We start from the raw sequence: 12,819 nt of genomic DNA on the forward strand, positions 1-12,819 counted from the left end.
AAATCATAGGGTTTGAAGCCAGGAAAGACCATTCATAGATGTTAGGGTTGGAAGGGACCTCAATAGATCATCTAGTCCGATCCCTTGCATAGACAGGAAAGCGTGCTGGGTTCAGATGACCCCAGCCAGAAGCCCATCCAACCTCCTCTTGAAGACCCCCAGGGTAGGGGAGAGCACCACCTCCCTTGGGAGCCCATTGCAGACCTTGGCCATACTAACTGTGAAGAAGTTCCTCTTAATGTCCAGTCTAAATCTGCTCTCTGCTAGCTTATGACCATTATTTCTTGTAACCCCCAGGGGTGCCTTGGTAAGTAGAGCCTCACCAATTCCCTTCTGCCCCCCCCCATGATGAATTTATAGGCAGCCACAAGGTTGCCTCTCAACCTTCTCTTACGGAGGCTGAGGAGGTCCAGGCGCCCTAGTCTCTCCTCATAGGGCTTGGCCGGCAAGCCCTTAACCACATGAGTGGCCCTTCTCTGGACCCTCTCCAGGTTATCTACATCCCTCTTCAAGTGTGGTGCCCAAAACTGGATGCAGTACTCCAACTGCAGTCTGACCAGCGCCCAATAGAGGGGAAGCATCACCTCCTTGGTTCTGTTTGTCATGCATCTGCTGATGCATGATAAAGTGCAGTTAACTTTGCTGATGACTTCGTCACACTGACGACTCGTGTTCATCTTGGAGGCCACTAGGACTCCAAGATCCCTTTCCACTTCCGTGTTGCCAAGCAGGTCATTTCCTAGGCAGTAGGTGTGCTGGACATTTTTCCTCCCTAGGTGCAGCATTTTGCATTTCTCCTTGTTAAATCGCATTCTATTGTTTTCTGCCCATTTGTCCAACCTGTCCAGTCTGCCTGTAGTTGTTCCCTGCCCTCCGGTGTGTCAGCTTCTCCCCATAGTTTTGTATCATCCACAAACTTGGACAGAGTACACTTCACTCCCTCGTCCAAGTCACTGATGAAGACATTGAAAAGTATCAGTCCAAGCACTGAGCCCTGCGGGACCCCACTGCCCACATCCTTCCAAGTCGATACCAACCCGTTCACTACCACTCTCTGGGTACGACCCTCTAGCCAATTTGCCACCCACCAGACTGTGTAATCATCCAAGTCACAGCCTCTTAATTTGTTCACCAGTATGGGGTGGGATACCATATTGAAGGCCTTCCTGAAGTCTAAGTAAATGATATCTACCCCTACTCCTATGTCCAGGTGTTCTGTAACCTGATCATTAAAAGAGACTAGATTAGTCAGGCATGATCTACCTGCTACGAACCCGTGCTGGTTTCCCCTCAGCATAATTTTTCTTCCTGGGCTCTCACATATATGTGCCTTAATAATCTTTTCAAAGACTTTAAGAAGTATGGAGGTGAGACTGACTGGCCTGTAGTTGCTTGGATCCTCCTTCCTCCCCTTCTTGAAAATAGGGACCACACTGGTCCTTTTCCAGTCATCCAGGACCTGGCCTGTGTGCTACGAGTGCTCAAATATTCTTGCCAGTGGCTGTGCAATGACATCAGCCAGTGCCTTCAGTACCCTCGGATGGAGCTCATCTGGGCCTGCCAACTTAAACGCATCCAGTCCTTCCAAGCGACTCTGCAACATCTCAGCGTCAACACTTGGTGGTCTGAAACCCTACTGTTGTCTCTCTACGATCCCATTGTGAGACTTGCCTTGCCCCTTGTTTAGGAACACCGAGGCAAAGAACTCATTGAGGAGTTCAGCCTTGTCCCCCCTGTCTGTCATCAGTTGCTTTTGCCCGTTCAGTAGTTGTCCTATACTGCCCTGGGCCTTCCTTTTACTCCCTATATATCTAAAAAATATTTTGTTATCCTTAACTTGGGATGCCATCCTCAACTCCATGGTAGCTTTGGCCTTTCTAACCGCCTCCCTACAACTGCAAGCTGAGGAGGCATACTCCTCTTAAGTAATTTCTCCCTGTTTCCACTGCTTATATGCCCCATTCATCCATAGTCAGATGTATTTTCCATCACCTTCCATTCTACTTCATCTGTATGAACAGAACTGTCAAAGCCTTTATCATTTTCAAGACATTTCCCATTTTAGTCTTTGAAGTCAGGCATTTCTAGACCATAATATAAAAGTGTTTTTTTGGTTACCTGAAGTAATTCAACTGCATATAAGTTGTTCTCAGCATCACGGGAAGTTCCTTCAGGAAACCCAAGTGTAAAACTTTGACCAGGATCATTCCCTAGCCCAGGTTGACAAGACACTGTCTCTGGAGATGTGATGAGAGCTTTTACCTCTCCCAGAGCTTCCCAAGTTTCTCTCATCTCTTTTTCTGTTCTGAAAGATTTACACAGTTAATCCGAAATCAGTTGGCCATGTATCAAAGGATTAAAAAAAAAAGTTAAAATCAGACATCATCTAAGCTTTAACCATTCTGCACAGACGTGTTTATGTAATGCAAAAATCTTACAAGCATAAAAACAAACTTCTGTGGTAGTAAATTTAGTCAGGCTTCTGGCTTACTTGACTAGGAAAACAGACAAAGACCAGAAAAGCTGATACTGCTTAGTTCAGTTACATGTTCTGAGATAAGGAATCCTGCATGCCTTATTACCCTGTGCACAGATGTCCAATTAAGTAAACTTGTTTTGGTTTCTCCAGGGTTGTATTTTTTTTCTCTTCATCTGTCTTAAGTATAAATATGCTTGAAAACTTAGAGAGAAGGAGGATTGCTTTGAAACAGACAAGTGAGTGATTCCCCTTGCTGTCTGGAATTCTCCCTGTGATCACAGTATAACCCTAAATAAAGAAAAGCTGGTTCTGTCAGTTCTGATTCAACCACAATGCAAAGTTTGATTTCTTCCACACTTCAAAGCTTTAACAAAATTAATCATTTATCATATCAAGGCAAAATTTAAACGGTAACACCCACATGTAGTCTATATAACATATATATGAGGCTTTTTTATTTTTTTAAATCTGCCACAGATTTAGGTTGCTGCCCCCAAAACATGCAATAGCTAGGGAAGCTAATTTCCTAAAACTAAGATTTACAACTTACATTCATCTCCCTAGATTATACATGGATTTCAAATACATGCTTTTGAAAATTTAGTCCAGAGAATTTAAGACAGATACTTGGCGTATACATAAAGCGTGTCTTCGTACCTCTCATCTTTGTCTCCTTGTTTGACAAGGTCTGTGCTTCTGGCTGCAGTATCATCTGGACTGGAAGGACTATTCTCACTTAATCGGATCTTCTGATCTAGTTCCACCACCTCCTCTTCTGCACTGTCACTTAGAGTTTCATCCTCTAAAGTTAAAAAAAATTATGAGCCACTGCTATGCCATAACTGCTTTCCAGGAAAATTAAAACCTATACAGTGAGAACCCTAACCAAAACTTCCAGTTTTATATATATAGCTAGGTTTAGATACAACACTATAGTATAGATGTATATAATTCATTAGCTGGATATCAAGCCTTTGAAAATTTAATGCTTCTTTATAGACACAAATAGGGAGCTAAGCTTTCTATTTTATTTCTAAGCTTAAGATTTTCAGAAAAAGGAGCCCCTGAATCCATTTACCTATTTTTTAGTTTTAGTTTTCAGAATTGGTAATAAAAAGAACCTTACCACTTTCAACTTGCACCAACTGCTCCACAACTATTTCTGGACTGTGAGATTTCTGATAAGCATCCCCATTTCTTTCCAATATTCCAACATTTGGTGTAGGCCTTGGCAAAAGGCATCTTGTCAATCTTGTGTTACAAGCTTTAGGGACAGAATGATCACTAAAAGAAAGCAAGAAAAATGTTATAATTAGACTTTAACCCTTCATTATTGAATGTTAATATTCTGCATTCAAAGGTAATTAATACCCACAATGAGGTCCTTGGTTAGGGGAAGCTGTGAGTCAGGAGATCAAGAATAGGTGGTGGAGTTAACAGGAGACAAGGAAGCCAGCAGGAACAAAAGCAAAATGATTGGTTGATTTGAGGACCAAAAGGGGCATGTTTACAACAGCCAGCATGCATCCCTGGTCACTGAAATCTTGAAAAATGTAATGTAGTATAGTTTTTTTAGAAATTAGTAAGAGTAGCCAAGCTGATCTTCATAGTCCGGGAATGTATTTTTTGAGTTGTACTTGACAGTTAAAATAACTCAGTGAAGTTACAGTACTGACAGGTTGTGTTTTGTTTTTTTGCTTTCTTCATCCTAGTTCCAGGAACTAGGCGTCTAGCTGTGGTTCAGTGTCTTTAGAAACTGGCAACCCAGGTAAAAAAAAAAAAATGGCCGGGCATGTTCGGAAAGTTTTAGAATATTTTTTTTTCCAGGCACAGCCCTAATTTGAAGTGAGTTTTCTGTAGTGGTTTCCTAATCCCACACAACTTTCCCAACCTTAACCCACAAAATTCATATTTAAAAAGTTAGAAAGTGGGGGGAGGGAGATGGAGACATACATGTGGAGTAAACTGTACAACCTATGAACTACTACAGCTAAAACAAGTATTATATGCCAACCTAAGAGCACCCAAGGGGAGCAACATCACAGTACAAATTACTCTAGAAAAGGACTGAAGTAGTAATTAAATCAACCTGCTATGTCCAGCATTGTCATTGGCATATTCTTCTCCAACTATTCCTGTTCCAGTGCTTTGGTCCTCTAGAATGATTTTATTTCCATCCTCCAGTGGAACCAGTTTGTTATTAGCAGCAGGTGAAGAAAGTGAATGCTCGCTATGAACTGCGCTGTGCTCTGCATAAGGTTGATTTAGAAAGCTATCAGCCACATCCAGCTCATCTTGCTCAGGCAATACTTGTGTCCGTCCTTGTTTAAAAATAAAGGCAGACCTAGTTAAAAAGCAGGCTGCACACAAACTCATTCACAGGCAGATCGTCTTCAGTTATTGTTCATTATAACCCACATTCCACAAGGATTCAGTATCTCACATATTGCATTGGTTAGCTAGGGTGCAAAATAACTTCCCCAAATGAGCAGAGATGTTAACAGCCTAATTCTGGGTTAATAAAAATGATTCGGCAGCATAGAGTGGTAAACAATTCTTCTCATTAAAGTTAGAAAAGATGAGCACTTACTGACTATATAAGCTGAGCTTTTCTCCATTTGCCTGAGATACTAGTATCCATGAAACCCACCCAAGACAAAAAAAGCAGTTAAAAAACCCCCCAAACACTCAGAAAATGTCTAGGGATATGGGGGGGGGGGGCAAAAATCACTCCAACTTTAACTCCACATGAAGCAAGTTTCAAGTAGAAGCAGGTCTACCACATCTTTATTTCTTGCACATATAGTGGGCTGCTGAAAGATGTTCTTTTGCATTCATCACACATGCACGTCAGGATGTGCGATTTTGGGATTGGGGATCAGATCCCAGCCATGCCCTTCTTGCCAGTGCAGGGGGGAGCCTGGAATCATGATCCCGGGCTTCCCCTGCACCAGCAAGTTGAAAGGTGCCTGACAATAAGCTGATTGTCAGCCATGCTTGCAGACTGCACTATGGCCAGTTGGAGGCCTAATATGGGCCCAATGTAGCCAATGATTGTCTGATCATCAGCCAGCAGGAACTACACCAAGGCACGTTCAAGTCCCGGAGCCAGCTGATTGTCAGTTTTGGGAACCACTCTGGAGCTGATTAGAACCCCAGTATGGTCCTAGATCCAGCCAACAATCATCAGGCAGAGAGAACACTGGGACTGGTTGGAGACTCTGGTGTGGTCCTTACCCTGCCACAACTTCAATTTACAGGGCAGTAGAAACCAGCCATAAACATTTTACACATTTTTCTGTAATATTTTTGTGACTGATATCCCTATTAGTGATGCCATAAGTTTCTTGGACACATGGCCAGATTACTATAAGATGTGATTAATAAACTAATCACTTGTTGGCTAGGGACCAAAGTTACACAAACTCATTTAAATGATCAGAAAGTGGTTTAAACCTGTAACAGAACATAAGTTCAGTGTACATCAACCAGTTTCAAAATGGCCAAAACTGGTTTAAGATAAACCTGGTTGAATGCAGTATCAGACCTAAGTGATTTGGGTCAAACGGTTAATGGAACTTCTGTTCCAGATCCCTTTCTGGTTTAAGTTAAACCAGTCCCCCAGCATCCCAGCATGCTCTGCATCCCTGGGTGGGGCTGTGCTCTTGGCACTAGAGAGCAGGGCTGGCCCCACACCTCTGCTCTCTAGCCTGAGCCCCAGCTGAGGCAACTGCATGGCAGGACCAGGCCAGGCTGGGCTGCATGGGCAGGGCCCTTTCCAGCAGCTACAGCTCACTGACAGGGAATCTGAGCCCTGCAGTAGCAGCAGCCTGGCCCAGCGTGCACAGGCAGTGGCTGGTCAGGCACCAAGCTACCTGGGCTGGCTCGGAGGCACCGAAGGGGTGGGAAGAGTCCCCCCCAGCATCACACAGAGCCCCCACCCCCACCCCATAGCAGTGGGGGAAGAGAGGGGAGGAAGAGGGGAAAGAATCTCCCTCCAGGGTCCAGCAACAGAGCTGTGTGCCAGGATTGTTCCTGGCTGTCAGGGAGCTGTTGTGTCTGGCTGGGCTCTCCCTCTCCTCCTCCTCAGGGGTCTGGCCACCTGTCCATGCCCCCATTTGGACATGCTCCCTCTTCCCCTACCCTCCAAACCCTGGAGGCCATGGTGGGGGTTTAAACCCTTCCTCAGTCACACAAACCTGCCGGGGCCTGGCCACACTCCCCACCCCCTCAGCTCAGCTTCCCTGCAGAAGGGAAGTGGGGGCACACTCTAGTGCCCCAGGCTTCTGGTCTGACCCACTGCAGGCACATGCCTGCAATTCCAGAACGAAAAGTGAATGTCTATCCATTTGCAAAGTGATTTGATCTCTGCAAGTTAGACTAACCTGCAAAGACTGAATCAGTTCAGGCTCAGGTTTTTTGAATGTCTGTCCCTAGCCCTTAAGTGTAAGGTCTACCAGAGGCTGCAGTTACAGCACAACAGCTGCATAGTTCAGAGCAGCAGCTTCCCCTCCCCTTGTGCAAACCCTCCAACTGAACATGTGTATGCCTGAGGGTAATGTTTTTTCTGGGCCTCCTAATGCTGTGCCACAGGCAGCCTCTGCATGTGGCACATGGCAGATCAGGGAAGGGACAGGCAGCAAGACAGAAGATCAGGGATGGGCACTGGAGTGGCATAACTGCCAAAAGGGTCGGCCCCACTGATCTAATGTATCTTGTTCTCTTTCTAGGTGCAAGCTCTCTAGGGTAGAGACTAACTCAACACTCGTGTCCTATTCAGCAAAATACATTGTTCTGCATGATCATGTTGCTCTGCAGGCAAAAAAGAAAATGTATTAATTTGATACTTATTGTAAATGAAGCTTCCATTAAAAGTTTCACCTCCCTTGAAGAGTGAATGGATGTACAGATTAATACACTATCTTTGCATTACTGCCTTTTAAAAAAATATATAATACAAAAATTTTAAAAGGCCCTAAAATAAGCTATATAAAACCCTATCACAGAAAACAAACATTTTATCCATTGAAAGATCAGCTAACATTACTGAACATTCAGCACCTCTTTTCCAAAAAGTTCAACAGCCGATACATAAAGAACTAATGGCCAAAAAATTGAAAAGTAAGTTGCTTATTCTCCCCATCTTGGTCTTTGCTCCAGTTACACATGGTTACATCAGTTCTAAATGTGAGTGGCCATGGGACTATCAATCAATTACCGACACTGGTTTTGCTTTTCTTTTGGTCAGCTCTGCTCCTTCAACAGAGAGGAACACATTGTGATTCTGAAGCATTGTCAGCCTCAGCTAATTTAGGACATGAAATAAACATGTAAACAAGCTGCAGGAATACTGCAAAAAAAAAAATTTAAAAAAAAAAAAAAAAACCAGATCAAGAAAACTGATCCATACATTTTTAATAACTTGTTTTATGCATCTTGGTGGTGCAGGGTCCAAAGTTGGAGCAGACTATAGCTCATACCCACACATAGTCCAGCAAAATTCTTCTCTCAGGAGGCAAAAGAAGAAGTGAGCAAGGAAGAGATGCTGACTGTCCACTGTTTACTCAAGTGCAACCCTGCCTGTGTGACAGCTAGGGTAGATACTCTTATATCACAGGGCACATCAGTACTCCTTTCAGAGAGCCACATGAACCTCTGGGTAGCATAATGTAACTAACACTATTTAGGCTATCCTGGTTCCAATACATCCTGCTTCCCAGCACCACTAAGTACAAAGTAAGACTATTCTGATCTACTGCTCTGCAATAGGATACAGAAGGAAGGTCCAAAAATACTTCTGCCCTACCTCCATCTAACTCTTAACCCATCAGTGAATCCATGAAGCCAAAAGGAGGCTTCAACCCATAAACTGGAGCCTACCTTGAGCACTTATTTTTAACTGGAACATTGGATCTCCCATTGCAAGTAAAGTCATGGCAGCTTCTGTACTTCCATCATTAGCCCCTGTGAAGTTGTTCACAAAAACTTAAGTCATAAGCAGTTACACGCCTAGATGTTAAACTCTTTTTTTTTTTTTTTGGATCAGGGAAGTGTTACACTCACTAATAAATCTAAATATTTTTTTTTTCTCCTTTTCGGGGCTCTAGATTTCTACTAGGAACACTTAATGCACACTGCAATCTTCATTCATTAAACAAAGTGCTCTAAGAACATTTAGAAAGTATTGTTCGTTCCCATTTAAAAGACAAGAGAGATGAATAGAAGAAACAATTTGCTGAAAGTCACACAGGCAATCTGCAGTAAAAGGTTTAGAACCCAGACCTCCAGCCCCTTAGCCTTTACCAATTTTGATTTGTTAACATGGCACTTCCAGCTGGCACAAAGCCATCCTTCTCTCACTGAAATAAGCCCACAGAGTTTAAATAGGGTTTACTCAATCAACCAAAGGATCATTAGTCATTGACCTCTTAAAGCAAAAACACTTACAGTTAATTTCATGACATTTTTAAAATAGGCAAGGCAAGTCTAAAGACCAAAGGATCAACTGGTCATAGGGAAGCATGCACACTCTACTAGGCAAGAGAACAGAACGAAAGAACTCCCAGCACTTCCTAGCCACGAACATTTGGGGCATGTGAATGTTGTAGGCTTCTGTAAAAGCTACTCTCCCTCCAGCATAGTTACCCACAACACAGGTAGATGCTGAAGGGCATCTACAGGACAACCACAATAGCCTTGTAACTCATGGTCTCTCTGATGGACCATACTGAAGAAGGTTAAGTGTCACAGCCCCTCTAAAACACAGAGCCTACCACACCTCACTAGCTCAGGTTTTGTTGGTCCACAGGATGTGCAAACTGCTTCTAAACTCAGAATTCCTTCAGGGAAAACACTACATTATGGACGTCAAAGCAGGCATTACTCATGAACAAGTTTCTTCAATATTTACCTGTCTCTGTCTCTGGATTTTCATATGTAGTCACTCCCTTGAAAAGGGGAAAAAATATCAATTAAGACCAAACCACAAATGAATCAAGTGAATCTGCAATCTGAACAATGCCCAAAGCCTACTTTGTCATTTTAAAGATTTGTTTGAGCAACTCAACTTGATTTCAGATTAAAGGCTTTACATATTAGTTTTGAGAGAGTTGACTAAGCTACCTGACCTGCATAGTTAATGCTTATGCTGTACTCACCCATTATAATATAACATTACTGTTCTCCATGCTCAAAGATATAAAAATGTACACAATTATCAAAAAAAGAATACTTACCACAATTTGTAAGACATTTGAATTTTCACTACTTTGTATCCCAGCTTGGACAGGTACATTTAAATCAGGAGAGACAGATTCAGCAGTTGTGACACATGGCACATCTGGAACGTTCACAGAAATTTCAAGCTGCAAAAATAAAAGTTATTTGTTTATTAGCCCAAAAGGGGGGGGGGAAATACCACTAATTTTACATATTCACATGTACTTAGTGCTTTTTCAGTGTGAAGGACTTGTCCTGCCTACAATCAATGTTATGCACTATTAAACTACACAACTGGAAAAAGGAAAGAGTACTATGTGTTACAGAAAAATACTGGAAATGCAACTGTTCAGGTTTCTGAACCGCTTCAAATTATGAACTTATATTTCCTGTTGTTTCTTCCCTAAACTTCAAGCATATAAAAGTCAAGGAAGTGCTTCGTGCTATTCTATGGAAAAAAATGCCCAAATTTCTAAGTCTGCCTGCACATACACAATTTAGCAGATAAAATTATCTGAGGATTCTTTATCCTCCAACCCCTCACAGTGCACATATGCTGACCAAAGAGCACATAAACCATCCTCAAGGAATACAGACAATCTCTCCTGTGTTCTAAACACTCCTAGGTGCTGGCACCAAGGGAGCAGAGGAAACAGCTTAATTTGAATGCAAAAGGGAAAAAAGACAGACTTTAGGGAAGAAAGCTTGACTGGAAAGAAGGGAGATGAGGACTGATTTACCAAGACAAATAAGGCTTAGAGTATGAGAGAGAAGACAGACTGGGGTGAGAAGCTGGAAGAAAGGGGCGGGAGAGAAACAGGACAGAAAGTATGGACTCAAGAATGGGGACAGAAAGATCTAACCACACCAAACCACTCGCTTCCCAAACCCACAACAGATTTTACTGGGTTACTGTTGGGTTACTTATTGGATTTACTGTTAGTTTAAGTAGCAGAGATGTATATTTTGGATCCCAAGTTTCCAATTGTGCTGATACTCTATGAAGGTATTGGTCCGACACCACATGATAGAATTATTTGATTTAAAAGTCCAGACACTATATTCTAGTAATTAAAAACAGCATGCTGATCATACACAAGACCCAAGTTAAGGTTCTACATGCAAACCTAACATTTCAGCTGTTCTAATTTGAGCCCATTAGTGCACCATTTAGCAACTTTAACACCTTGGAACAGTCTTTCTGTAATATATACACATTACATTTATAAAAGAACAATAAATATCAAGAAACAAGACTGTTATAATCAAAGGGAGAAAAAGGAGACAGGTTTGAATCCCTGACACTTATACATAATAGTGATTGGTTTGCACTTGTTCTACCTTAGGCCTCAAGCCTGCAATGGGCTGCACAAGTTCAGATCTGTGACCAAACAGAGCCAATGAATAAAATGTGGTGCTCTTAAAGCTACAGACTCACTGCAGGATTGGACCTGATGCAGTATGTTCCTTGGGGAGGGATTACCCATGCATCGTGTCCCAAACCAAGAGGGTGCCTTCTGCTACTACCTCTCTGTCAATTAAGCTCATTGCACTAAGTGAAAACAAGTGCAAAAGATGGCAGTAGGAAGAAAGACTACACCCCAACAAATTAACATGTCACCTCTACAGAACATTGATGTCCTACCTCTTCCATGGTTTCCTCAATCTGGACAGGAACAGGTTTTGGAGATCGAAGACCTACAGGAACAAACACTGGAGCTTTATTTACTTCTTCTGGAGCAAAACACTCATCTTCATCATCCGGTTCAAAGTCATCTGCCTCATCTTCATCCTCTTCCTGTGAAGCCCTGAGAGTCACCAAGGTTACCTTGGAACTCCTATGGTCTTTCCCAGATTTCTTGCTGCGAGCAAGTTTTGAGCCTCTGCCTCTGGTGACATTTGGTTTGAACTTCCGACACCATTTCCCCTTTTCAGAATGATCCACCTCAAATTCAAATGAAAATGAAGTCGCTGCTCTTAGCTCAGAGATTCGTTTCGGCAGGGCTATTTGTTTGGATGATCTTCTCCACCGCCTTCTAATACATATTAAAATTAATTAATAATAAACAAAAACAACAACAACGACTTTTAGTACAGCAGCAGCCTAAACATGAAGAGAAATTATTGTTACAGATCACAGCAAGTTCACTGGTAATGATTACCATCATGATAAAAGGGCAAGGCATATGTAATTAAATACCGACAAATGCTGGCAAAAAGGTCGTTCCTTTAGTCAGAAATACGCACTCATTTGCAAGTGAGCAAAGTACTAATTTGCATCATAGACAGTCAATTTATTTTCTTAACTTCTAGCAGAAGTTTTAGAATAAACTCTGCTGTGGAGTAAAATTTAGAAGGAACTGGTAAGGAAAGAGTGATTTTATTTCGAGGGATCAAAAGTGTACATATTCACTTCAACTTAGCAGAGATTCTTCTGATACTGACCTCACTTAAGTGTTTCTCCTAAGATGTCAGTGTGGATAGTAGATAATTTGTTTTATGTCTCTGCTAATTGATATGAAATATAATTTACATTTCCCAAGGTGAAAATGGCAACTATGACAAACTACTCAGGGAACTCGCATGCATATGTGCACAATCTACTGAAGGAGAAACAGGAAGAACACAAAACTCAAATTCTGGGACCACAACAGGTCTCATTAAACTTACTAAACCTGCAGCCCATATTAAAAAACATTTAGTTACTTCACCTTGTCAGCTTGTCTGAAGTCTTCTCTTCAGCAACAGAGGGCTGAGAATCATCTTGTTCTATTTGACTTTCGCTCTCTGACGATCTCTCCAGAGACTGGAATTTTCTGAATTGCCTGCTTCTTTTATGGGGCAATTCCTCAGAAATACTTTTTCTTGAAGCCTCTGAAGGTGACGTTGCTTCCGCTAAATTAGCAGAGCCATGCTAAGTAGACAGTAAGACAGTACATTTTATTAAGATTTATATTTGATAATATTTATACGGTACTTGACAGATTGTCAGGGGTAAGGAAATGGAGGCTTGAGAGGGAAAAAAGCAGTTTCTAAAGTTTAGGAGCACGTACAATACTGACATCTGCTTCTTTTTAGAAAATCCCCTGTTAATTGAGGTTGCAGTCAAGCCTCTGAAGTAG

General features: G+C 42.1%; 1 protein-coding gene across 7 annotated transcripts in view; it reads right to left on the reverse strand.

Moving 5' to 3' along the window:
• BDP1 (BDP1 general transcription factor IIIB subunit) overlaps window positions 1-12,819 on the reverse strand; it is a 79,249-nt gene that overhangs the window by 15,001 nt on the left and 51,429 nt on the right. For 6 of the 7 annotated variants that reach the window (XM_090038136.1, XM_090038138.1, XM_090038137.1 and 3 more), the window contains exons 27-35: window positions 12,409-12,611; window positions 11,343-11,733; window positions 9,715-9,843; window positions 9,390-9,426; window positions 8,360-8,443; window positions 4,569-4,800; window positions 3,606-3,763; window positions 3,137-3,281; window positions 2,119-2,305 (exon numbers count right to left, since the gene is read on the reverse strand). In XM_090038136.1, coding sequence (XP_089894262.1) covers window positions 2,119-2,305; window positions 3,137-3,281; window positions 3,606-3,763; window positions 4,569-4,800; window positions 8,360-8,443; window positions 9,390-9,426; window positions 9,715-9,843; window positions 11,343-11,733; window positions 12,409-12,611 — 1,566 coding nt within the window. The remainder of the gene's footprint in view (window positions 1-2,118; window positions 2,306-3,136; window positions 3,282-3,605; window positions 3,764-4,568; window positions 4,801-8,359; window positions 8,444-9,389; window positions 9,427-9,714; window positions 9,844-11,342; window positions 11,734-12,408; window positions 12,612-12,819) is intronic. The other variant, XM_090038135.1, reaches the window with a different exon arrangement.

Source organism: Crocodylus siamensis, chromosome 3 (genome assembly GCF_052110815.1).
Source record: "Crocodylus siamensis isolate JL-2025a chromosome 3, ASM5211081v1, whole genome shotgun sequence".
NCBI lineage: Eukaryota > Metazoa > Chordata > Crocodylia > Crocodylidae > Crocodylus > Crocodylus siamensis.